General features: G+C 42.2%; 1 protein-coding gene across 6 annotated transcripts in view; it reads right to left on the bottom strand.

The window, feature by feature from the left end:
- Positions 1 to 27,336, bottom strand: part of FGD5 (FYVE, RhoGEF and PH domain containing 5) — a 148,443-nt gene that overhangs the window by 10,622 nt on the left and 110,485 nt on the right. For 5 of the 6 annotated variants that reach the window (XR_004426032.1, XM_033141108.1, XM_033141107.1 and 2 more), the window contains exons 8-15: positions 26,525 to 26,612; positions 22,333 to 22,383; positions 20,794 to 20,852; positions 15,297 to 15,368; positions 14,190 to 14,258; positions 7,278 to 7,361; positions 5,821 to 5,900; positions 546 to 645 (exon numbers count right to left, since the gene is read on the bottom strand). Coding sequence is in view for 5 of the 6 variants with exons in the window: in XM_033141108.1 (XP_032996999.1) it covers positions 546 to 645; positions 5,821 to 5,900; positions 7,278 to 7,361; positions 14,190 to 14,258; positions 15,297 to 15,368; positions 20,794 to 20,852; positions 22,333 to 22,383; positions 26,525 to 26,612 (603 nt within the window). In the remaining variant the exon portion in view is untranslated. The remainder of the gene's footprint in view (positions 1 to 545; positions 646 to 5,820; positions 5,901 to 7,277; positions 7,362 to 14,189; positions 14,259 to 15,296; positions 15,369 to 20,793; positions 20,853 to 22,332; positions 22,384 to 26,524; positions 26,613 to 27,336) is intronic. The other variant, XM_033141106.1, reaches the window with a different exon arrangement.

The raw sequence follows: 27,336 nt of genomic DNA, 5'->3' as shown, positions 1-27,336 counted from the left end.
ACCTTTGCTGTCTAGCCTTGGCAGGGCAATTTACATGAAAATAATACAAATTCCTGGCCATATGGGACTCTTTTCCTTGTCGTTGGCATCCCTCTAAAACCGCTGCATTAGCAGCACCAAAGTGACCTCCCCGGGGCACAAACCTGGGCAGTGTGTACTGAGGTCCTGGGCTACCCAGACAACACTGATGTGATGCAAAGGAAAGCAGAGCAATATGTTTGTCACCCGAAGGAGGCATACAAGGCGCCATCCAACCACCTTAGAGACTCCACTCCAGATTTGTGTAGGGTTTACTCTCCCAAAGATAGCCCACAAGGTTTAGCACCAGAGTTTTCCTTGTCCTAGGTGGGCTAGCGCCATCTGTCTCTCACTTCTCTCTACAGTACGTGCAGAAAACTTCCTTCTTGACCATTGGACCCACTATTGGTCTTGTCCGCTCAATCCGCTGGAGCCTTTCTCCGCATGCAAGGGAAGTCCCTAGCTCATGGAGGGTTTTCTTAAACCTACTCAGATAGGTCAGACAAGCCACTGGAACCTGCTCTTACTTCAACACTGTTGTGAAAGGCAGCTGTAGTGTGAACTCTGTAGTCATCCGGGATACATCTACTGATGCAGCTGTACCACTCGTCCCTTTCAGAGCATGAGCTGTGGAGAGAAATGCAAGCAATTTGGTCAGAGATGGGCATCCTGTTTCTTGATGGCAGGATTTTGTCCTTAAAGATTCCTTTCCCCTTGCTCTTCTTCTGGCTGTCCACGGAGGTCATGCAAAGCCCTCCCATTCATGGCAGTCTGTCCATGTGTCCTCCAGCAGAGGAAATCTGCATTGATTTGGGGTGCTTTGAAATGAGTCTTAATTTGCAATGGGTTATGGAGATGTTACAAATGAGTCAATTCAAAAATAACAACAACAAACAAGTCGTAGAAGACACATTTTTGTTTTACAAAACTATTTGCTGGATTTCCTTTGGGAAAAATACATTTCTGATGCCAACAACGTCAAGGCTGCAAAAAATGACAACCCCAAAACTTGCATGCAAGAGCAGTAAGCCCATACTTCTGCAGGCTGATCATTAGAGGTCGCTGTTGCACCATGAAAAGCTTTCAGAGAGCAATTCTTAGGGAGTTAAAACTATTCTACCTGTTTTGCCAGGACTTCAATAGGAATTGGCCCTCTGCAACTGGCATATGGGTATCTGTATGTCCCCCCCCCCCCATAGGACAAATAGCAGTTGCTGGCAGGTAGGGTGTGAAGAAATAGATTAACAGCACAAAAAATATGTGCAAGTAAGGGCTTGTCTGCACTTCTGCTTGTCCCATGCCTAGAAAGCACAGGTCTGAGCAATTTTGGACCCAAGTGGCTTTGCCTTTGTCCTGCTGCTTTCCCCCAGAAAACCTGCTCTGGTGCTAAATTGGAACAAATGACAAACTGCGGAAACTTGATTGCTGTTGGTTCCAATTCAGTGCTAAACTGGGGGTTTTCCTGGGCGAACCCTAAGGACCCCTCTCCTCCAGTGCCACGGATCGGAGCTGAATCCCCTTCTCAGCAAAACTGCATTTGCTTTTTTCCAAAAAACATGGGAGATCTAATTACGAATTTCCTGCCCTCTCATCTAGTTGTGAGAAAATGGCTCAGTGGTCACAAAACTCTGAGGTTTTGTCTTGCTGGTGCTCTAAACCTCCCTCTGTCTTGAAGTTGAGAGAGAGCAAGTGCCTGAAGCAGAAATTACAGCTTGTAGGCTGAGCAGTCTTAAGAGAGTTAAGAGTGGGTGAGGGTTAAAAGAGAGCCAAGATATCAAGATAAAGGGTTGATCCCCTGATCCCTCCTGCCTGCACTGCATTCCAGCTTCTTTCCAGTCTCATGTGAAATGCCATTTGAAGAGTTCTGCATTTCAGTTGGTCAGAACGTACTAGATTTTATAAAGTATTGATGGGTTGCAGGTTGGTTGGTGTAACCATTGGCAGGGAATGAGACCAAAGGTTATTAAAAGAAGTTGAATTAAGTTCACCTTTGCAGAAACCAACATTAGTTCCAAATTTAGACCGAGGGAATTTTGTATCAAAAGCATGCAGGATGCTGGTGACTTTGCTCCTCAGTGAGTGTGCAGTTCTCAGCTCTCTGACCATTATGAAGAATTGATACTTGAGATATATGTATTTTAGGACCCACCCTGGTCTTGTGACTGTAATCCGTTTTACACTGGTTTTAATGCTGTGTTTTAAATTGTTGTAACCCACTCTGGAAATTTGTGGTGGGCATGGACAAAAAAATAGAAATTAATAGTAATAGCAGCAGCAGCAGCAGCAGCAGCATCTTTATGTGACCTGGTCTTTAGTTTCTGTATAAAATCACCACTAGCATCAGTGCTGGGCCTGCAGCATTGCCCCTGTTATCTCTCCAGCCTGTGCTCTTGTGTGCGGTATCAGGCAAAGACATCTGAGACTAGTTTATCTTTTGTGAAAGAAAACCAGAAGCTGATCAATGGTGCTTGACTGAGGCTGAATCCCCACACCCCCATGAGCACTTAACTGTGAAAAACATCAGCTGCTATAAAACTCAATTACCCTGCTGGTGAGAAGAAGGCCCAGGACAGAGGCATAATGAGAAGAGATACCTTGCACCACCTTGTCTCCGAGCCTCCGAGCCTTATTTACTCTCCATGTGCATCCCGCATCCAAGTCCCTACTTGCAAGATGGTTTCCATCTATTAAAGACCTCTGACGTTTGCATTGCCAATCTTATCGAGTTGGAAGGGGTCAAAGGGTCATCTAGTTCAACCCCCTACAATGCAGGTATCTCAGCTAAAACATCCAAGAGAGATGGCCATCCAACCTCTGCTTAAAAACCTCTAAGGAAGGAGAGTCCACCACCTCTCATAGAAGTCTGTTCCACTGCCAAACAGCTCTTACTGTCAGAAAGCTTTTTCCTATTGTAACTTATTTCCAGTGGGACTTCTGTGCCTTTATTAACAAACAAAAATTTAATGAGTAGATTTCTCTCTGCCCCAGTACTGCGTCTGAATGCTAGGGAGAGCTTCATGCAGCTGATAAAGGCACAAGACCCCTCCCAACCCACCTGAATCAAGTCTAGCTAAAATATCTGGATATATACATGCATTTTGGAAATAATGGGAGGAATTCAATGTAGCACTAAGGAGATTGCTTTGTCAGGCAAGCAATACTTGACTGATGGAATGATCCCTCCCCACATGCTGTACTGGAGTTTCTCTCAATCTCCTAAGCCAATTAGTGGGGCACAGGAGATAGGGAGGGACAGGAAAGCCCTGCTGCACTAGCAAAAGTCCTTGCACTAACAGAAGGCTGGCCCACAATCACTGCGTTCATTTATGACAGGGAGTAAATGAAAGAGGATTTGAAAAGAACTGCAGGTGAAAGCAGCAATGTGGATGGATCTTTAGCTATCACTATTGCATATTGATAGCCAGGAGTGTCAATTGGATAAGATGCCTGTGTCTTTCTGTAAAAAACATTTACTTGCTGCAAGATGAACGACTTCCAACTACTGTCATACTTCTCACTTTTTATTATTCTTATTTACTAAATTCATATGCCACCCTTCACAGCGTGGTTTTGATGCATGTGCGCCAGATATGCTCAGCACGAAATATGGGGCATCCCTCAGATATATGCACAGACAAGCCGCAGCATAGAATCACCTGCCACAAAGTTCAAAGCATCTTTGACAAAGAGGGAAGAACGAACCCACAAACCAACAGCGTGCACTAAGGAAAGTTAGCCAGAACATCTGATCAGGGATTATATGCCAACAAAAGCCTGGTCTTCCACAGACACTTTCCATCTGCTTTCTGCGCCATTAAACTGCTTCTGGACTGATATATTGCTTAAGTGAGGAGAGAACACTTGGCTGCTGCTTTGTTAATTGGCACTGATCTTTTCTGTGTAAGTAGTTTGCTGGGGATGAAGGGCACACAGCTCTGGATGCACAAGCCAAAACTACCAGAAGTACCACCCAAGGTATCTTGCTTCTGATCTGTAAACCACCTTGAGTCCCATCAGGAAAATAGGCGGGGTAAAAATAAATGTATTGTCATCATCATCATCATCATCATATCTTGTTGTGGCCTCTTGAGCCCTCATTGTGAAAGCTGGTTTGATTTTAACTGTGCATATCAAGTGATGAGCAAACTGCAATATTTGCTTTTTAGCAGAACCCTGTTTCACCAAGTGCAAAAGAGATACATTTAGAATTCAGTAATTCTCAGCCCAGGAATTTGTTTTTTGAGGACCAGAACTGAACTAAGCTTACAGTCCTTTCGCACACAAAAATAACTCCTGGTCACCCCTACGCCCAATTTCAACAGTATAATTGGGGAGGGGGAGTCATACTGCTGTGGTCTTGTTCAACAGTTTGGGAGCCAGAAATCCTTGCCTATTCACTTCAAATTACCCAGAGATCCAACAGTTGATCTTGATTTACATTTTGCCAATTCCTGGTTTAAGAACGGTGGAAACGTGGACCCTGATTGCTACTGCACTGTGACAGGCAGCAAGGAACATCAGTGCAGCACGGGAACTAGACGAGGAACTAGACAAATCTCAATACTAAGCAGGGTTTCACAGCAGCCTAAAGATAATTTTGCTGAATAGCCTCCTACAAGACTATCTAAAGTCCCGTTGTTACAGGGGCACTGTCTGGTTGGGCTTGTGTGCCTGACAGACAGATAAAGCACAGAGAATCTCATTTGCAGTCTGCATAAGCGCTAACTCCAGCCAGCTACACAACAAAGATGAGAGAGATCTCAAGGCCAGATATACCGCTAGCTCTGCCTACAGATGTCCCCCCCCCCCGCCCTGTGGTCTCTTGATCTGTGCCTATGGCAGACTTCAGGGGTCATCTGATTTCTTAAAAGTTGCTTCTAATGGGTCCTTAAGACCCATGCATTGATACAATTCTAATCTTTTGTCTATTTCCTTCTCACAGTGCTTAATTGCAACTCATGCATCTTATTCATTCCTACTTCATGAGAATGAACTGCTCAAAGGTAGGAAAAAATCACTTTGACTAACGTGTGGTTCTAAACATGTGCTCTTCTGATTCCTACCTGAACTGCTGCTCTTTGCCAACTGAGACAAAGGGAGCTAGTGGACAGGGTATAAAGGCAAAACCCTATGAATGCAGTCTTTTCTAAGACCTAAACTTTTCTTCACTGAGCTCAGATGCAGTAATAGCAGCAAGGTTCCATTTGTGCTGCCGGCAATCCTGTGATCTCAATGCACTTTTTGGTTTTAATAGTTGTTAATTCATTAGGAAGGTACCTTGTAAACAGAGACCTCCATTACATTGTCAGTATTTTTTTTAAAAAATAATCTTTCCTCTTTCATTTAAGCTCTATAAAATGCCCTAAAACCCACCAGGCAGAATTAGGTAATTATGAGTTTTTATTAGCCCACCAGTTACCTCAGGGACATGACAAGTGAAGTTATAAGAAGCGAAAGAGACAAAGCGTGACAGCAGGGAAGTTACGAAAGATCAAGAGACAGACCACGAGTCTATTAGAAATAGATTTTCTGCTCTCCGCTCTCTGTCTAAGATCTTCTGAAGTGCTGAGCTAAAGCCTTCGGCTCATTATAAGTGCTGAGACAGTTATGTCTTCTGAGCTATACGTTCAAAATGAATGCCTTCTTTATAGTTGAACACTTGCCCATTATCCACTAGGACACCATGGATATAAATGGAGTTTAAATATAGTGAGATGCCAGCTAAGTCTTGGGATGCAGTTCCACTCATCTAGGGAGTCAATTTTTCCCCAGAAAAACGAATAGTGCTATGATATTGCCTACCTTGCTGATAGAGTTAAGCAATTTTCAGCGTATTCAATCTTCAGGACATTCTGTGCCTTTTCTGTCACTGGACGGCTAACCTAAAAACAAATGACATTTGTCTGTAGGTAGGAAGGAAATCTGTTAAAAACCATCCATGCCCAGAGCAAAATCCCTTCTGTCATAGAGCTGGGGCAACGTGGTGGCCTCTGGTTCCCAAGAAGGTCTCAAAGTGCCCATCAACACAGACAGGCTTTCTTAGGTGTTCACATAATATAAAACTAAGTGATGGATTTTCCAAGGAGGCATGCCAAGTGAAATATACTCAGAGAGCAGCCATTGGTTTCATGGAGTTTATTTCAATGTGTTGGTAAAAACAGTCATTGGGTGTGTCGCCTGGCTGGACCCTCCCAGGCCCAGGCTATATATCCTTTATTCACACGTGATAGGCTTGTTCAAACTTCCCTTCTGTAGAGACAGAATTGGGGGGGGGGGCTACTGTAGAGACAGAATTTTGGGGGGGGGCTACTGGGGAGGCAGCTGATTGAGCCTCCAAAGAGCACGCCAGCAGATCTTTATTCCCGTGTTATGAATGGGAAACCAAAGCTGAGAAACAAAGGGCTGAATTCTATTTTAGTCACACTCACTGAAATCAGCAGATATTGCTAAGGTGTTTTAATTTAAATAGGTAGAGTAGAACTTAGTTGGCTACAAACAATGCCAGGTCAAGTCCACCTGGTCCACTGGATCCCACTCTCTGGAACTGAGATGGTGGAAAAGTGAATGTTATTAAAGGATGAAAAAGAATAATAGACATTTGAAGGTTTGGATCCATTCAGCAAGGCTTCGGACAGCAGCTTTCTAGGCAGTGTTGGAGAAATTAACCTAAACTGATATCACAGGACTTTCCCTGCTGTTTTAAATTTAAAATGTTCTGAATACTTCACAAATCAGGCAAATACTCTGCCCTCTCACTAATCCCTTAAAGAAAAAAAATGGGGGGGGGGTTACAGGTGCAATGAATAATTTTCATTCTTCAGAAACCTATTAATTTAAATTGATCCAAAACTTTTCTTACACTGCCATGTCCAACATCACATTGCTTCATTACTTGTTGATGTGGAGGAGTGCTTCTTGTTAGTGCTCCAACATTAACCCCTAGCTAAAGCAACTCTCAGTAGCTGCAAAGAGAACCAAAGGGAATCCTGACTAGATAGTAAATCAATTTTGATTTACATTATTCTGGACCAGCCTCTTTGGAAACTGCCTCATTAGTACTTTATTAACATCCTTGTCCACTGCTGCTGAACTTGTTCTAAATTACTGCACTTCAAATACTTTTCTCATTTTAGCTCCTGTAGCAAACAAAGATAACCTGAATATAAAACACCTCTCCTTCTTTCCAGCCAAAGAGAACTAAAAGGCTTCCAGCTGGATGAAAATGCGGCGCTAAACAAAAGAGAGGGCGTTAACGTTACCCTCATGCCAGACACAGCCAAGGTGTTCTTCAGGCGATACTTGCCATCCTTCTGGGGATACGTATACAGCAGAACATCATTCATCTGTACAAAGAGAAAGACAAAATCAATTACTTGCAACATACCTTGCAAGTCTCACTGGTATTCTAGGTCCACTACAAGGAGCAACTTGATGAACTATCTGGGAAATGGTCTGATTGCCAAATTCCTGAAAGGACCAAATGGAACTGTTTCAAATGTGGGTGGGAGGATTTGGCTGAGTGGCAGCTTTACCAACCACCTGCTTCATAACCTGGCTCACATTAACCAAACACCTGCATAACTTCTACCAGTGGGTCAAATGATATGGGGCATTTTCAGATTATCCATTTATAATGCAACGAGCAGACAGTTCTTCTGGAAATTTTGTTGAGGGAATAGACATTTCCCCAGCATAATTAAATATGCAATATTTTGGGAATTTGTAACAGGGATGGGGGAGAAATAGGCTGTAACCAACCAGGAAAGCGACTGATTGTTTGCACCACAAGGGAAAGAGTGCCGCTGTTCCACTGTGTGTGTGTGTGTGAGAGAGAGAAAATCAAATGGGGCAATGGAAGCTGAACATGGAAAACATGAGAGGAGTATGTTGTGATTACGATGTTACACAGATACCCTGTAAAAGTGAGTAAAGCACAGCTGTATCACAGCAAGCGGTTACACTCAGCTGAAATCCTGAACTGCTATTTGTAGATTATATATAGCAGCACACACCTTTCTAAGTGCTTAATACCACAAGTTAGCCAACTGAACCACTATGTCCTCCTGAATGATTGTATCTAAGAAGGCTTGTTTTTAGTGTGCTTACGCAAGTATTCACAATACATTTCCTTACCGTTATTACTTTTCCTACTTCTTCTTACTTTTCTATGTAACTTTTGATAGTTAATAGGGTTCGTGCTCTTGCTGGGTGAGGCTATTGTGTGAAACCATGTCTTCATACCTCACACTGGGATTTATCAGATGTTAAGTGCCAAGCTAGACAAAATGGCGGAAGATTCAGAAGATCTCTTTTAAAGTATAATCTGCCATAGTGGGGAGAAGGCAAATCAGGGCCTTCCTCCCCCTGTACCTTTTCTCAGGCTATCATTATTCTCTGAATACTATCTGTATGATTCCACTCCATTAATCTCCACAGGGTCAAAACTTTTTTTAAAAAATAAGCAACAATCCACTACTATGCCACTAACGCTGGATTATTTAATCAGGCTGCCAGAACGTCTTAATAAAATCTCCGTATGAAAAATGAACCCCATTATTATCTTGGGATCAGCCATGTAAGCAAGAACCCAAAGAGGCACATGGATGGGCAAAGACTGAAGATTGAAAAAGCACAAGTCACAGAACTGATATTAAAAAGTAAGATTGAATTCATTATGAGGGAAATCAGACGTTGCAATGCATTTAAAACTTAAGTAAATATTTCAAGATGGGGAAATGGGTGGGTTGTATGGTTGGAGCATAGTGGGGGAACCATTTGAGTGCCACCAGAGCCCTATGGACAATATTAGAGGAAAGAAGCTCTCTTAACAAGGAAATGTAGTGTGTTTATCTGTGTTTCTGTATATTGCACCCACACAAGTGTAGAATCCAGGAGCAAACTCCAGCCACCATGATGGTGACATAGTGTTGACTCACACAGGATCTTTGTTCTGTCTGAGTACTGTCAACTTTTAACAGCAGTTTGCCTTCTTAACCATAAAACATGCAGTCCTTTAACTGGAGGTATTAGGCATGCAACCTGGGACCTTACACCTGGCAAAACATGCACTATAGCTCTGAACATTGGAAAACATATCTGTATAGAATGGGAATGCTCGAATCTTGATCATTAGTTCCTTCCATGCTATCCACTCACCCTGCTCCCTGCGCATTATTCTTTGTCTATCAGATTTATTATGGCACAAGGAGAAATGTGTTCTTTTCTTATCCTTCTAAAGAGCCAATGTTTGCTTCTCAAACAGTCTCAACAGCAGACTTTCCATATGACAAGGTGACAAATGGCTTGTCAGTGAAGTTTTTGTATCATTTACTTATTGCTTCATAAATTACCCACCCTGCCAACATTAATCTAATCATCTTGGTGACCCCCACGTTGTTGTGATCTCATTATGTATCCCTGTTTAACAAGGGCTAAACATACCCACAGAGACAAATTCATTACAGCCTCTTGGAAATTGGGGATTGGTGAGGTTAGCAGAGGAAAAGCCTCAGCTATTAAGAAATGGTTCACTGAAATGAATTTGACTGTGGTTATTTATTTCAAAAACAGATTAAATAGGGGAACTAATGCCACAGGAAGAGTATCAAGAGAAATTAATTTTGTTACTAAGCCACAAAAATGCTCTTGGTTCATGCAGCTAGTAATTCAACCTCCCAAATGGGATGGTGCCAGTGCAAAAAATAAATAAGAGAATTGGGCTGCAGCATCCTTTGCATATTCAAAGTTTGCTTAATTACAGAGAAGGCCATACATACACTTTCTTTGCCTGCAATGCAACCACATTGTTCAGGGTCATTCCGATTCACAGAAAAGACAGCTAATGAAGGGCACCCCGCCAACAAAAAAAATGAGTTCATGTGAGGCATTGTCAGGCTCTTCCCAGCATGCACTGCTACACCCCTTCGCTACAAATTCTGCTTATTTTATTTATGAGAAATATTTCCACAAAACCAAAGACACTGTATGGTTGGTGATGATTAAGGAAGCCACCCTAGTGCACTGTTGCTATGGCAGCCATGATTAGTATCCCTCAGTTTTATTAAACATTAATGGTGGTTGTGTTTTGTTAATTGCCCATTAGAGTTATTTCCCATCTGTTTCATCTTTACATTCAAGGAAATGTGTCTGCAGTCTCTTCTAAGGCCTCACTAGCCATGACTTGCCACTAGGAAATTCAAATTAATGCTCCTTAGCTTACCAGGAGGGGGGTGGTAATGCTAAATATCAATGCAGGGTCTGAGTATCTGTATAAAAGAGCAGTATGAATGAGATTACGCTGGTGTAAGTACCTAACCGGCACTACATACCAGCCATTCCCCCCCCCCATTGCTATTTCATTGCTACCATTATAGCAATATTTTAGTCAGTTCTTGACTGACTGACTGACTGAAAATGCTTCTAGACAACCTTAATCTGCGGAGATACCAAGGCAGCATACAAATGTATAGCAGGAGAAACCCAGATAATACCATTAAGAATTAGTGGCAATAGCCAGCTAAGTAATGATCAACAGAGACCTTTTGAAATCAAAAGACTTGAGTAATTCTGTAAGTGCCTATCAAAATGTTTTCCCGTTTCCCAGTTTATAAGACAAAGGAGAGGCGATGTTTTCCTAAATAATGCCTGGCACGGATGGTATTGTATCTGAAGTAAATCAGTGAGCATGTACACATGGAAATGGTTAACTTAAGAATGGGCTGTTGATAGCATTTCTGGGAAGAACCCTATACCTCATCCATGCTATTATATGTGGGTGGGATCAATTAAAAAAATTACTTCCATGAGATAAAAAAAAACAAAAACAAATTTACAGTGAGCTTTACTATCTGTCCAGCGTTTTTTGTATAGATGAAAAGATTAGAATCACTGCAAATACAGAAGACAGTCCGATAGGGAGTGTATATTGGTGTGTAGGTGACTGCAGGTGTGAAAAAGAAGTTATTTAGGATAAAGATGACAATATATTTGTACAATATCTTAGGTTGGACTTCTGGAGCAGTCTTCCTAGAGAAAGTGTGGGAAAGAGCCTCAACAATTTAGAGATGTTCAAACAAGCTGCAGAAGAACTGTGGAAGAAGCGTGGATGATTATTTCCACGCTGTAATAAATGCAGGGACTCATGCATTTCCTCTGATGCAAAGTCCAAAAAGAACAAGGAAACAGGAAACATAAATCACTTGTGCTTCCTCTGTCACTGCTCGCTTCTTTCATCTGTGACCAGTTGTATCTAGATCTTCAGATGAGGCCCTCTTCAGTTTCATCTGCAAAATGCAGCCTTAAATGACACTGCCTTCTTGGTGGTGATCTCCCAGCAGTGGAATGCCGCTCCCCCCCCCCCCCAAGTCAGACTGGCACAGACAATGTATTCTTTTTGGTTTTCAGTGCCAGGTGAGGAAATTTTTTTTTATGTGCCCAGGATTTTTAATCCTGCCTGCTTGTAGTGCTCTGTGATATGAATTATATGCATGAGCTTAGCTTGTGCCTCTCAACATTTGAAGTTGGGCTCCCTTCTAAGGTTATTCTCCCTTTTCGGTGCTGAATGCAAATGTACCTCTTCCTCTAGTGTGCAAGGATCTCTGCATATTCACAAATCAGCATACCACCCACAAGTAGCCACCACACACACACACACAAAATCATTAAGGGCTCATTCCCATTCAATCTACCCAGCTACAGGCTTCTGAGAGAATCAAGGTGCAGCCTAACTCATTATCCTGCACCCTGGAACTTGTGCCTCCTCCTCCAAATGTTCCAGCACCTTCAAACTTGATCCCAAACCCACAACTTGAGAACTACTTCATTAACTGGTAAGGGGAATAATGAACAGGAAAAACCTATGCTACGTTGGGAGGCTGGATGTAGTTTGCAGCCACAAAGTTGTGCAGTATTGTTGAATTTGGTGCATCCTGGCAGGATGTTTGTTTGCTTTGTTTCACTGGATGCCTGCCTGTTTCCTGAGTCCAATGTCTGTTTACAGAGATGCTGGATCCTCTTTTCAAAGACCACCAGGGTACGCTGCTGAATTTACACTCCACCCCCTCCAAGCTTAAATACCTTTGGAATATTCTGTAGGCATTGAATTGTCAGTCAATTTACATGTAGGGCATGGAATGAAACCTGCATATGGATCACCATATGTGGATTTCAAATTATTTCAAATATAATTGAAAATTGTTTGTTTGCTGTGCAAAATGTCATTTCTAAAGGACCATCTTTCTGCCACCTGAAGATCCAGAAATGCCTTTTGGTCAGCAACCCTGTATGTAAGGAAGTAAGTCCCACTGAAGTCAGTGTTGCCTCCTTCCAAGTACACATTTACTCAGACTGTTTCAGTCCCACGCTAGAAAACATCACTGGGAAAGTTCTACTTTTATCATAGCTGCACAATATATGGATGCACAATCTACATAACGGGCTTTATCCAATATGTTGTCCCCGTTTGCACAGCAGGCTTCCACTTGCAAAAGGAACTTTGCCCCTGCATCCCTACAAAGAGCCTCAAAATCTGGTAGAAACATCACAATCTGATAGTATCTCCATTCTGCATGGTCTTTACTATTCATGCAATGAAGCTTCCCCATCCTCTCCTTTGCAGCTCCCTCCTCCCAACCTCAAACTCCAGATTGTGATATTCCTACCAGAACCACTGATGACTTTCAGTTCAATCGATAGTGTTGAGAAATACACCACAGGTTTTTCAGGCTTTTATTTTCCTGGATTGTCCTAGAAATCTTTCCTTCCTTCCTTAAAAAAAAAAAAAAATTACCAAGAATGGGACTGCACGGCCCAGATGTTTCACTTTTTAAAATTTGTTGATCCCTATTCTTCCTTTTCAATTTAAACTCCAGCAGTTTTGTCTTTCGTGATACTACACATGCATGACCATGTCATTCATTTCTAGCAGGCAAGCATTAAAAAAAAAGAGTCACTGATATGTCTGTTAAATCCCGCAAGAATGAGCTCGTGCAATATCTCCAGATGCCAAGGGATTATTATTATCCCCCCCCCCCTGCAGTGAGCAGCCAGTTTTACCCCATTCAACACAACGTTTAACAGAAGCCTAAACTCATGTCTCATGGAGAAATTGCCACCCCATACCCCTTTAATGGTAAGTCTACTCTCATTTCAATGCACACTTTGTTTCAACTACAGGTATAACACTGTCTCCGTCTCTGCAACTTTTTATGATGAGAACAACTGTGAAAAGCATAATTGAAGCCAAGGCTATGCTTACATCTCCCACTGCCTCTTCAGCATTGCAGCAAGAAGGGAGAAGGAACACTGTTGCAAGGAAGTATCCTGGTCCCTAGAAGAGCTCCCTGCTGAAACTACAACAGTGGGCAGCTGAAGCTCCTTAGTAATCAAAGGAAGGCACACTTCTCCCACTCTGAGGCACCTCAGCCATGAATATTACTTTGCATGCTCCAGAGCTAATCACACAGGAAAATAGGTTTTAGTGAAAATAAGGTGTCAGCCTGATCTTATATAGTATTAGAAGCAAGATGGATATGATGTTGAATGTGTGTGATTGCATTCTAGCTGTCTAGTTTTGTTTTGTTTTCCAAATAAGAGCCACAGCAGGACCAGGGACACCAGGGTCAGGACTGTAGCAGAGGTGGTAGTGGACCTCTCCCCCAACAGTCCTGACAGAAATCCTCCTGCCCAGCAAATTTCTGTTTGCTCCCAACAGAGGCACTTGCATCAAAGGAAGCCAATATATACCTAAATACATTGAAATCAATGGGTTGAGGAGGCACACCTAACTAACGCTGCATAGGATACAGCTGTAAAAAATAAATAAATCCCGCTACAAATTAAAATATTGTCATTCCTTGTGCCAAATAAATCCTGAGACCAAAAGGGTGGCTCCTATTGGCCCCTCGTTAGGGTATAATGGTTATGAGACAATTAATATACCATGCCTGTTTATGCAGAAGCAAGTCTGCTAAGCACATTGGGAATTACTTCAAAGTGGGTGCATGGAATTGCAGCTTTGCAGTGCCATCCAAACCATGTTTGCTCAGAAGCATATCCCACCGCATTCATTGTAGCTGGCCTCCTAGCTGGGATGTTTAGATCACAAGCCTTAGACCCCAAGACCCACTTGTCTGCATGTGTCCGCAGTGTGAAAGAGATTAAAGTATTCTTACCAAGAACAAATGTCGAGGGTGCCTATTTTTCCCACACACTTTCATTAGCGTCCCTTCTTTAAGAAACACCTGAGGAGGAAAACAGAGCCTTCAGTCAGTACCTCCTGCCTTCGAAGATGGGGCTGCAGGTGGCAGCTAGTGTGGGGGCAAATCACAACTAGCATATAGCACCTGGTTGCAGGATTTGCACTGCCTGCCAATCTGCTAGTAGGCTAAGTTCAAGGTTTTGGTGTTGACATGTAAGGCCCTGTACAGCTCAGGACCAGGTTACTTGAGAGACCACTTTATCCCTGATATAGGTCACTGCATTCTCCTGCAGAGTTTCTTCTTAAGGTCTCCAAAGTATCAGAACTTGGGATAGGGCTTTTAGTGTCAAAACTCCTGTTCCATGGAGCAGCATTCCTGTTGAGATACAACAGATGCCCACTATCTGTACTTTCCAGAAACAACCGAAGACATTTTTATTTTGACAAGCTTTGCCAGCTGCATGAAAATATCTCTGCCTTAGGTGTTTGTCTTGTATTTTCTTTAAACCCATTTTGGGTGTGTTTTTTTGTTTTTGTTTTTTGGACTGTTTAAAAAAAAATTTTTGCCTGTTTTTATGACATGCATATAAATTGGTTTGAGAACTTTTATGTAAATGGTGATTCATGAACAATTTAGTAGGAGTAGTCATTAAGCAGAAGCCTGGGTGAATTCAAAGTGTTTTTCCCCCTTTCTGCCTAGAAGTTGAAAATGTTGGGGGCAAGGGAAGCATCTCCAACAATGGTACTCCATAACTGAGATGCTATGGCAGAAAGGACCTTCTCCCTCACCACTGAAGGAGCCCTTCGGAGAAGGGCATCAGCAGAAGAGTTTAAAAGCACCAGCAGCTGCCAGACCCCCTGCTGGTGCGTCTGTGCAGGGGGGGGGCGGGGGGCGGGGTGCATCCTTGCCACCACCCTACCCCATCCCAGGCCTGCTCTGCTAAGCTGCAGAAATGCGAGTGTCAAGAGGGCAGTTCAAGACTTACCATATAAGCTGCTAATGATAATAGCTACTGTGGCCTTGACAGAAAAAAGGATGGCAGCATTATAGTAAGTGGAACCAAACCCAGGTGGAACTCACCCTTCCTGGCTGGAGGAGGTTGCTCTGTCCCTTGACACTGTGCTCTATATGTACCAGCTTCTGCAAATTTTCCTGTGGCAGAGAAAGGACCAAAAACAAACAAGAAAGGTTTAGCTTTTCATTCTCAGAAGGTGATCAAAACATTCCCTTTTTAAGTTCAAAATGCACCAAGACAGGGCATTTTGCTACCTGAGGCAGAACAGCAAATGGCACCCTCCTCCCTACACGTCAAGGTAAATAATATCCAAACCTCACCAAGTTATTTGGGCAGTTGAAGCAGCAAATGCCACAAACATCTCTGTCTAGCAGTTAAAAAGAAATGGAAGCTTAAGTCGCAGTTTGCTGCCCTTTCATGACCCCCTAATCATTTTTCCCCTGAAGCAGCTGCCTTGCTCTGCCTAATAATAGGGCTGGCTCTACACCTAGATTTCACTAACCAGCTGGGCCAAAGGCTGCCTTCCCATTAGAAAGTGTTATCATTGCTGAGGCATTAATCTTCTGAAGTGTGCTAGAAGCAGAATTAACATGGAGGCTCCAGACAGGCACTTCTAAAAATTCATTTATTTTCAAATATTTCTACCCTGCTCTCCGACTCCAACAGGGGTTCCAAAGTGGCCAGCAACTGAGAACCAATAAATTTAAAACAACTTCACACAACATTAACAATAGCAGGGATGTGAAAGGCAATTAACAGCTGCACAACTGTTAGTAGTCACACAATAGGTGTGGCACAGGTGGACTGGAGCAGAGTCACTAAACCCTGGAACACCTCAGCGTCTTCTTATGAACCAGCGTTTATATAAGAAGCACAGTATTGCCCAGAGGTTAATGTGATCTAGATAATCTTATAATGCTTAATCAAGAGGAAGCAGCATTCTACAAAGGTTCACTGCAACATTAATTAAAAGTTTATTCCTTTTGGGTGCAGTATGTAGTCTGCGAACTATCCTGAACAGCTTGTCTTAAGTGCCTCCATTTCCATTTCCAGGGTCACATCCACACTATACTTTTAAAGCACATGACTTCCCCCAAGAATTCTGGGTACTGTAGTTTACCCCTCTCAGAGCTATAATTTCCAGCACCCTCAACAAACAAAAGTTCTCAGGATTACCTGGGGGAAGCCATGTGCATGGTGCAGCGATGAACTATGCATACAAAGGAGAAGAGAGTTGGTAATCTACCTGTATGTTTTTATACAGAAAATTATGTATTAAAAAACAACAACGCAAAAACAATGAAAGGAAACTACAGTACTAATTGTTTCTCCCACTTCAGAAACAGGCATTTCTGCTGTTCAAGGGGAAAGCAATATGTAATTTTGTCACTCAGCTATCCTCACTGGGAAACAGTAAAACCTGCTGAATCTGCAAACAGGAAGTGTTTAATTAAAGACACAGGAGCCCTTAGAAACCACAACAGAAGTTTGCCTGCCCACAGTAGACAGGATGGAGCGGCATCAGCATTTTATTGGGGGTGGAGATGTACCACAAATCAGGCCTGAAAAAGCAAATGCAAACAATACAGAAAATAATGGAATGCAACATCTGCCTTTTCCATAAAAAGTGAACAGAGAATGGTAATTCCAGAGAAAAAGGTTGTTGTGGAGGTAGCCTAAGGCCCCTATATAGTAGTGTTGCCATATTTTTATGGAAGAAGAACTATATCTTAGGAACTGCATCAACAGAAGATCAACATGTGAAACATTTCCTGGCATTGAGATGCAGTAATGAGAAATCAGCTATTCACTCACTGCCTGCACACAACAAAGGCACACAACAACATCAGTATAGTTAACTGTTTTGTCTCCGTGGACAAACATTCCTTCCCTGGATATTTAGTTCTGTAACAGGGGCAAGGGATCTTTATGAGAGAATTTGCTGTCTACAGCATCACCAGACTACCACCCCAAAGTCTACTTCGGAGACCAGGAGTGTAAAATTACTTATATGCAGTCATAATATCTGCCATGTATCTGTAACGTTGGGAAGTAGTCTAGTCCATTTCAGATCTCCTCTAGGTCATATACGTCACACAATCCAAAGTTCATAGACTTAAGTGGTTTAGTGCATTACATTTGTTATTAACTGAATTTTAAATAGGATATTTTATACTGGGTTGTTTTTTTATTGCAACTTTTCCTGAGCTGCTTTGGGCTGGATTATAAATGCAGTTGCAAAAGAGAGAGAAAGTAGATAAAAGGGAATTTTAAATAAATAAATATTATGCAAATTCTTTAAAAAAAACACCTCAGCAACACAACCCACCTTTGAATGCCATAGAATTGTTGGCAGGATTATTTGTGATGCTTCACCTTCAGTAGCAATAGATATGTAGCTGTTGTCTTTACAAGCAAGGTTAAGTATTAAGTAAGTAATGAAATTTGGTGTCCTTTACAGAGATTAGGGAACTCATTAACGGGCTCCGACCCTATTAACTGCCTACCTGCATTGAAGAGCTTGGACACAATCAATGAGTCCTGGCAAGTTGTGTAATCTTCCACAGTATGGTATTTAAAATGAATCTAATGAGACCTTTGTTCCCATTACAGTGACAATGTTGGATGGCACTTTGGTACGAAAGGGATGAGTTTTTAATGAATTGCTCTCATTACATTCATAGCATCGGTGCGTTTGGTCTCCTAACATCTTGGTCCACACGTCTCCATTGCAGTGAGGTTTTCTTGTTCCCATGAAACATTTTAATTGGGCAGATGGTTTGTTGAGGCTGCAAGCCTAAATACGCTTACTCCAGTGTTAACTGCTTTTGAAGACACTGGGTCTTATTTCCAACTTAACATACACAGGATTGGGCTATAAAGGAAACTTGGAAAGGAAAAGAACAGTGCTAGTTAAGTTTTGCCCAGTGCCAATAATTACAGCTGAATTAATTGACTAATTGGTATGATGAATTGATTAATCAAAAATTAAAGGAGTGGACTGAATGTTAATCAGGACCCTGTCTGGGGAAATGGAAGTCCTATTCAGAGATGCTATGTCTCGTGATACAATCAATGCTTTTAAAAGCTTTTCCTTCACAATGCATCTTTTTTGGGGTGGGTATTTAGCTGAGAAAATTTGCCATCTTCATTAAACAACAGAAAAATATCAATTGAATCAGTGGTAATTATTATTTTAATAGGTTAATTAAACAGCCAGTTAGTGAAAAGCAAGATATATAATTTATTTTAAAAGCCTTTCATTCAATCAAAAGTAATGCTAGGAAGTGAAGCGTCATTCATTTTTATTGCATTTTTCACTGTTGCTTTGGTATAGATTAAATTTTACTTTTGAAAAAGATCCACATACCTTGATTAGTGACCATAAAGCTTCATAAAGCAGTTTTAGAGTTGGAGGGCAGAAGATAAATAGGTGGGTATGTTTAAGGGGAGACGGCCACTGGTAGACTTAGTTCATCTCGCCACTTCCCCTTTAAGCAGTTTTCATAGAGTTTAATACCAATAATAATCAATTGGGGGACCGGTGGGTTTCATGGAGGCAGCTGATGAAAGGAAAATAGATGGCATAGCCACAGATTTCTGGATCACAAGCCTAGTCTTATTCTGAAAGGAATTAGATTTCTGGTCTAACATTTATTTTCAGGAAATGCTTAATACCGATTCAGCTTCTGTGGGCAAAATTAAGGCTGAGCAGATGCAAAAAGAGTGAGACCCTTGGCTTTTCAGGATTTTGTCTCTTCAGCTCCTTAGAAATACTTTCCTCTGGCAGAGTTGCCAGCTTTTCTGTTGTCCCCCCTCTTGGGACTTTCACAGCAGTCGGATGTGCAAAAACTAAACATTCCCCCCCAGCATTTCTATTACTATGCCAGGGGAAATTTCACCTTCAAAATTTATGTGTGCCAACCTTCAGAGAAAGGCACACGAGCCGAGCCAGAAAGATGGTGGTGGGGAGGAAGAGGTAATCCTGCTTGCAGGTGGTAATGCACCCAGCCCCGCCAAATCCGTTTTCTTTCTCTTTAATGAAGTGGAAATGGCAGTGTGCAAATGTCTACAGACTTCGCCGCGCAAGGAACCATCTGTTTTCTGTCCACAAGGAAAATGTTGCTGAAACCTGGGCAGTAAAACAGACCATGAAAATGTTGGCTGTGCTCAGTCTTGGCACATGTTTCAGAGACATGGATTTTAAATCCCACAATCGGAGATTCCCAGCTGTGTGGAAGTGGGGGACATTCTTGGCCATATTTTAAGCAGCTGCTTTGACTTTCCATCTTGACAAAGCACATGGCTTACATTTTTTAAATTTTTTTTTTTTAAGTGGAAGTTTAGTTTCCTCTTCACAGGCACACAGCAACCCTAAATTTCTGTAAAGAGAAGGTGGGCTGCATCTGACCAGACGGAAGCTGTCGGGTGGATCTGGCAAGCAGACACTTGGCAGGCTACCCTCCCCAGACGCTTTTGGCTTTCAAAAGCATAACAAGATTCCTTGCACAATCCCCCAGCAGCATATAAGAGCAGGTGAATTAGTATAACAGTCCCCACCATGTGGTTCCACGGAAGTGTCGGAAGTCCATGAATTTTCTATCTAAAAGCCATAGTTGAGAAGTGAATTTGTTTCTTTGGTGGTCATCTACTGTAGGGTTTAAAAAGCATGCAAGTCTCAGGGCACAGGCTCTTGTAAGAGTTGCCTCTATATCTTAGGATGCAAGAAAAGTTGTGCTGCCAAGTTGCAACCGTAGATCAGTTTTCTTGATACAGCAAACTTTAATAGTAACACAGGATGGTGCCTGACACCGAGTGAGACCGTTGGTCGATGTAGCTCAGGACGGTCCCACACTGACTTGCAGAGACTTCCTAGGGTTTCACAGTTTCCAGCCCAACTGAAGATGCATGGGATTGAACCTGGGACCTTCTGTGTGCAAAACAGTCCCAACATTGGCTTCCATTTCCTGCCTTCCATTTCTGGAGCTCTGTTTGCTAGAACAGGTGGGGGAAGGAAGTGGCACAAGGGAAAGAAAAACGGCTACATTATGGAATTAAAAGTTACGATGCAGGTTTCCAGGTTGAACTCTACTTGTGTGGGAGCCAAACTAGATGTGACGCAGCAGATCAATTGTTAGGTCTTTGGAAATGTTTCAAAAGCAGCTGCCACAGAGACTTTGATGCCCTGATGTTGGAAGTGTATAACCCTAATTTGCATAGCTATTTTGTCTATTTATAAGCATTCCTCATACTACGTCAAACCACCTAGCTCAGGCATAGTCTTATTTTGTTTTAACACAATAATGTTTCATCATTGCTTTACAGCACAGTCGTACACATGTTTACCCAGAAGTAAGCTTGCAATACTAACCCTACTTACCAAGGAGTAAACCCCACTGATTTAAATAGGACTTGCTTCTGAGTAGGCTTTGGGGAACTACCCTATGCGATAAGTTTTACACTTTATTACTTATTTCTGACAGATAATTAAAAATAAATGTTGATTTGAGAGATATCTGAACTGGTAGCACTTAGGAGGCATCAGGGCAAGGTGGAACTCACCCCTTGTTGCATGCTGTCATTGGCTCGGTCCGCAACTTCGGAGACGATGAGCAAGGCAGCTGCGGTGGAAGAAAGCAGAACACATTAACTGAGGTTCAGAAAAGAAAAGATGTGCAGATTTTTAGGAGGAAGAATATATATCCTTCTTGGGTATGGAGTCTCACTGAGGCCAAAATAAGTTGTACTGCCTAGGAGTTAATGCTATTCAAGGAATACATGTTCAAATTCCTGTTCAACCATTACTTTGGTCTGGGAGCCTTAGACAAGCTGCTACAGCTCAGCCTCACTTCTACAAAATGAAAGCAATATTCCTATTGAACAAGGGGCTATTGCACAATTGTCTCAGTTACAGTTATTACAAATATACACTATATGTAAGGTAAAGGTAAAGGGCCCCTGGAGGTTAAGTCCAGTCAAAGGTGACTATGGGATCTTGCTTTTCAGGTCGAGGGAGACGGCATTTGTCCACAGACAGCTTTCTGGGTCATGTGGCCAGCATGACTAAACCGCTTCTGGCGCAACATGACACCGTGATGGAAGCCAGAGCGCACAGAAAGGCTATTTACCTTCCTGCTGCAGCGGTACCTATTTATCTACTTGCACTGGTGTGCTTTCGAACTGCTAGGTTGGCAGAAACTGGTGTCAATACACTGGATAAATTTACTTGAATAAATGTGAGTCAGTGAACAAATGCAATGGTAGAGTTCAGACTTTGATGGTGTTTTTAAATTTTATTTTTTTAAGCAGAATATTGTGTTTGCCTCTGTTTAAACAACGCATTTTGGAACCCTCTATGTTTCGGATCTGGCCACAATCTGGCATATGTAACTGCCTATACTTTGCACAAATCCATAAGACAAAACATATACACTTTGGTTGCAAGGCATTAAGAATGCTTCAAATGAGAACACTGCACAGTAACACCCCTTTCATGTATTCAGTTTTCCATATAAATCAAACTCAGTAGTAACAACCAGTTCTTGACCATGAACATAAAACCAACTGCTTTTCAAAGTCACTTTGAAAAGTTGCATTGAGTTGCCTGCAGCAAGAAAAAGCAACTAATAAATTTAACAAATAATAATAAATTATTACGAGGGCCATTTGCAATGCAAGCCAATACATCTACAGAGAAATAAGCCCCGCTGAGCTCAATGGGACTTATTCACACTTAAGTGCATATAGGATGGCAGCCTGACAATTCAAAGTGTTATCACTACTCACGACCAAAGTTTCAGATAGTAAAATTATTCCATGTTAAGTATTTGTTCATCACATACATTGTTCATTCTAAATATCTAATATGACCTAATTTGAGATCACAAGGAACTTAAAAATCAGAGAACAGTACATGTTTTGATGAGTGAGTGGCCCCAAATGACATGAACAAGAGTGGTAATTTATCTCAAAATCAAGCTGAGATCTGAGTACAGTGATGTTGTTTGTTCACAGACTTCTTCCTGGACAAGTAGAGACGCTAGCTATTTATTAGGCAAAATAAATATTTATTATTATCATTTTTTTATAATTCTGAATTACCTTGTGTTTCTTCATACTCAGCGGAATCAGGACAAAGGTTATTCAAGTAATCTGTGGGGAATCAATCAGATATAAAGCAGGTAGTAAGTCTCAAATGAATTCATTTTGATCCACTCTAAACACTAAACCCTTTATCTACAGGTAGGTGGGTTTTCAGCCCAGATCTCAGACTGGTGGAACTGATTCTGTCGCACTGAAGGCAGCCAGCCTCAGGCTGTAATCCATTGCACATTAACCTGAGACTAAGCCTAAGGAACATAGTGGGATCTACCTCCGAGTTAACATACACCAGATTGTAAACCACACTAAATCTAAGGTTTAAGATCAGGTTTGCAGCTTAGGAGTGTTCTGTGAACATAAGAAGAGCCTGTTGGGTCAGGCTAATGTCCCATCAAGTCCAGCAACCTGTTCTCACAGTAGCCACCAAGATGCCCATGGGAAACCTCAAGCAGGATCCAAGCATGTGAGTGCTCTCCCCTTCTGTTGTTTCCAGTAACTGGTCTTCAGAAGTTGTAGAGGCACAGCATAGCCTTCATAGCTAGTAACCATTGGCAGCCTTCTCCATGAATTCCTCCAATCCTCTTTGAAAGCCATCCAACTCGGTGACCACCATGGCCTCCTATTCCATATTTCAACCACTTGTAGACCTCAGTTTTCTGTTCCCAGGCAAAATGCTATCAAAGAGAGGGCCTGGCAGATTTCCCAAGGCAAAGAAGTTCTGCATCCTATGTCCCATAATAAAGATGGCCCCATTGCACTTCAGAAAGCAGCAAGAATTACAAAAAGGGTTCTTCAGCTGATCTAAGTGGATGGACAGGATCACATGGGAGGAGACGCTCTTTTAAGTAGTGGAGAAACAGAATGCATGAGGACATGCATCATTTCCCTATACATAAGAATGTCGGAAGCTTTAAAAGTTTCAGTTCATTCAAGAAGATGCCAGTACTAGGGTAAGAGTCAGAAGAATGGGATATTTAATTGCAAAATTCCAAACTGCCTAAGATAATGGAACAATTTCCCCCGCTGATGCTTCCCCCCCTGGAATAATTATATTCTAGTTTAGCTAGAGTGGATACTCCTATGAGGGATTAAAAATAGATAAACACAAACTTATTCCAAATTGAGAAATTATGTTTAACCGAGTAAAGCAATATTTAATCCTTGACTGTATGCGACTTGATACAGATTACAACTGTGCTGAATTAATGAATACGAGTTCCATTACTGATAGAAGTTTATACAAGAAGATGAGGGAATCTGTTATTTCTGGATCTCCCTGGACTAAGGGAAGAGCTGTTGCAATCACCACTTTGCAATATCTGTGTAGGCTATACGCAAAAGCTGTCGCTGGGGACTTGAGGCATTGCTTATCCCTGCCGGATGAATCATTGTGGTCTACAGTAATTTTTCCCAAATGTGTATGGGAAGGCAGAAGCACTGCAGCTGTAGCACTTTGGCTGGTCCTCCTAAGTGTATCCTGCAATGAATTTTATTACTCTTGTTTGGTAATACAAATGAGAGCAACAAGGCTGGAATGATGGGCCCCTGTCAGGAGGAGATGCGACGGTCCTTTAAGTGGGGGAAAGGGGTCCTCTGAGCCCATTTCAGCAAACAAACATTCATCTCCCTACTTGGAAAAAGAGAATTAAGGCAAGAGAATGTGGCTGCAAGCCACTAGCCAGTTACAGATGCTTAAAGTAAATGGGGCATAAGCATGAATAGCAGCTTGTACAGATGAAGAAGGTGTGGATCCAAACAACTGCAGAGTTCAAGACATTTGCTTGACAGGAGCAAGGGCAGCAGGTTGGATCCAGAGTCACAGAAGGAACTGCAATCCAGCTGAGGTTCCCACCGGAAGGAGGAGGGGAGGCAATTTTTGTCTCCTTTTCCCTGCAGTCCCCAAACCGTCTCCTACACTTGAGGATCTCAAAGCCCACTAGAGCAGCTTTTCAGAGAGCAGAGAGAGCTACAGAGGAAAGGAGCAAGCAGCAAATATCAGCCACCTCTCCCTCTAGCAGTACAGTTCCATGAGTGGTTCTAAGTCAAATGATTTTTGAGGTCATTTGAGATCATTGTTATGTTCTCCGGAAAGTTGACCAGGGATCAACCAACTAACAGTAAAGGTCTTCCCACTTACAGAGCACATGCACTCCAGATATCTGCGTTTCTTGCTACCTGAAAACCTTTCCCCTCCCTTTTCCTAGCAAATGAAATTGACAGAAAACTTCTCATTGTAGTTGAATTAAAGTTGGACAGGGCAACGTAACATTTAACTAGTCCCCAAAGAATGATCCCCTTTTTTTAGATCAGTGCAGACAGAGGGAAAACTTGTTAACATCCAGTGTCAGACATATCCGGTAGCTAATGGGAGTGTGACATTCACAGGGCTTGTTATACAGCAGGCAAGCTGTTTACAGGCATGCTATATGCCAGGGGTGGCTAGCCAGTGGCTCTCCAGATATTGTTGGACCCTATTTCCCATCAGCCCTAGCCAGTACAGGCACTGACCTAGAATGATGAGAGTTCTGGTCCAGCAACCTTTGGAGGCTCACAGTTTAACCACCCCTGCTATATATGAATACACCAAACTCATCTCACTACTATTACTAATTTTATTATTTATACCCTGCCCATCTGGCTGGGTTTCCCCAGCCACTCTGGCCGGCTTACAACATAATTTTACGGCAAACAAATCTGTTTAATGTACTAAACAGATGCATGGACCTATTAAGATAGTTGTAGTGAACTAACATCCCCTTGCTTAGTATCTGTGGAGGAAACCAAATCACCCAGCAAAATCACTCATTGGCATCTGGTAGTCACTTGTGCTGCTGTTCTTGCAAAAAAATAAAACAGGAACCACTGGGAAGACGGCATTTCTTTGGACTTATGATCAATGTTCTTGGACCCAGATGAAAGTACTTCTAATCAGTGCTGTGAAGTTCTCTTCGGGAAGTTCCCTTTGTTCTAGTCCATTGATTTCAGTTCTTTCTAATATGTTCTGAAGCTTTTTTTAACCACTTGCTGAATATGGGTGGGATTTCCTCCCATTGCCTGACCCCTGCAAACTTCATCGCATGTCACTCTCCACCAAAAGACATGGGCCACCCCCGCCACCCCGGTTGCTTGCCCATCTTTATGCCTGAAATGCTCCATGGCTGGAATTCCTGTGGCTTCATCTAGCATGTTATGTCATCTTGCTTAGCTTTGCTTTGGGATGAGGTTGCTTTCGACCCAGCCTGCCAGGCTTTTCACTTTTCTATTCTTTTTTGCTCTCCTGATGGCTTCCAGGCTTCCAGCAGTGATAATGAAGGTGACATTTGGCAGGCAGAAACATTGGGGTTACGAATACAGCTTGACACAAAACAAGGGATGCTGAACATTCATGGGGAGGAGCGGGAGCATAGGATCAGGCCTTGTTCCTGACATACATATGTTCAGTAGACTGTGGGAACAGATCCTGTGCATAAGCACGTGGCTTCTGATCATGTATACAGAGCCTAGCCCATGTGCACAAGGTCTGTTCTCAGAGTCCATTGAGGATGAGATCAGCTACCACACTCTGTTTCCTTCCAAAGCATGTTGGCTGCCCCTAGATTTGTCTGAGAAGGCAGGGCTATAGAGTTTAATGCAGTGTTTTCTGATTGACATAAACTCTACAACATCTCAGATGCAGGACTTTCCTCACACTCCTGCAACTCAAGGCCTTCTAAAGTGGAGAAGGCAATAACCTTACGTATTGGAAAGTATTTTCTCTGCCATGGAGCTACAGACTCTCCACTCCATTTTTCAGTGGAGTTGCTGTCACTGAGAGAAATCCACGATAACATTAACAATGGAAAACAAAAGGTTGAAATGTTTAAGTCAAGTGTGCTATGAGTCACAAGAGTTACTGGGATTCCCTCAGAGTGTATGGGATTCTTGCTCTAATTCATTCTGCATCTGCCTCTTCAGATTCATTAGTATTGCTCTGTCAATGCTTTGTGGAAAACCCAAATTGTTATTTGCACCGACTGAGCGCTAAAAAGCAGTTCTCCCTTAAGAAGACAGTGGGACCAGAGGACATGTGGATAAGCTCTAGGTTGACTTTCAAGGGTGATAATGCCTGAGGATGACTATAAGTTAAGAACAAACCCGGCAAAAGGAGGGGACCCTCCTATCATGGGAGTGGCATGTTTTATATCTTGCTTACCTGTGAGGAGCACATGGTACTGGAATATGCGCTGCACCACTTTCAAGAGCTGATGTTTCACATTCAAGGGACTGCCACCACGAAACTGCTGTCCTCAAGAAAAGGAAAATAAGAAGCTCAGAGCTCAGACATCCATAATCAGAAAATAATCAGTCATCCATCCAGGTTCACACGACTGGCAAGAGAGACATTTAAAGAACTGTCAGAGCGAAGATGTGCCTATGTAGTCTCCAGGAGCTGACAATTTGCCCATAATATTTCAAAATGAAACTAAAACCCAATATTAAATTTTCATGATTATTTATATTTTGGTCGATAGTCAAAATAGACTTCAGAATTCAGACTCCATGCAACTACAGATTTCAAGTGACCCTTGTATATTTTTGTGACTACAGCTGGTTGACTGGAGCCAGCTGGAGGGTTCCTGCCACAAGCAGCTTGATATTTATAATGCATGAGTATCTCAAGGCTAATATAAAATCCAAGAACTTTCCCAGAAGAAGTTGACATTAGTGCTCAACAATACTCAGGGCAAGAGTCTCTTCACTTGGGCTAAAAGGTCATGAGTATACTGTGGGGGCCTGACATGAGCTCAGTAGCTAATCATAGGGCTAGCAGAGAAAATAGGTGTGCCTTCATGACTATTTGACACATCTGGCGAGATCTGGCCCATTGACCCCAACACTGTTCTTCTCTACTGTGACATGCTCACAAATGGTATTAAAAAGTGAAAGGACCACTTTCCTTTGGAAAACTAGGTGGGGATTACTGAGGTAAACTCAGAGCAGGAAGCAGGCTGCTCTCTTCCTTTT

This window comes from Lacerta agilis, chromosome 2 (assembly GCF_009819535.1).
Source record: "Lacerta agilis isolate rLacAgi1 chromosome 2, rLacAgi1.pri, whole genome shotgun sequence".
Classification (NCBI taxonomy): domain Eukaryota; kingdom Metazoa; phylum Chordata; class Lepidosauria; order Squamata; family Lacertidae; genus Lacerta; species Lacerta agilis.
This window is presented reverse-complemented; position numbering and strand designations above follow the sequence as displayed.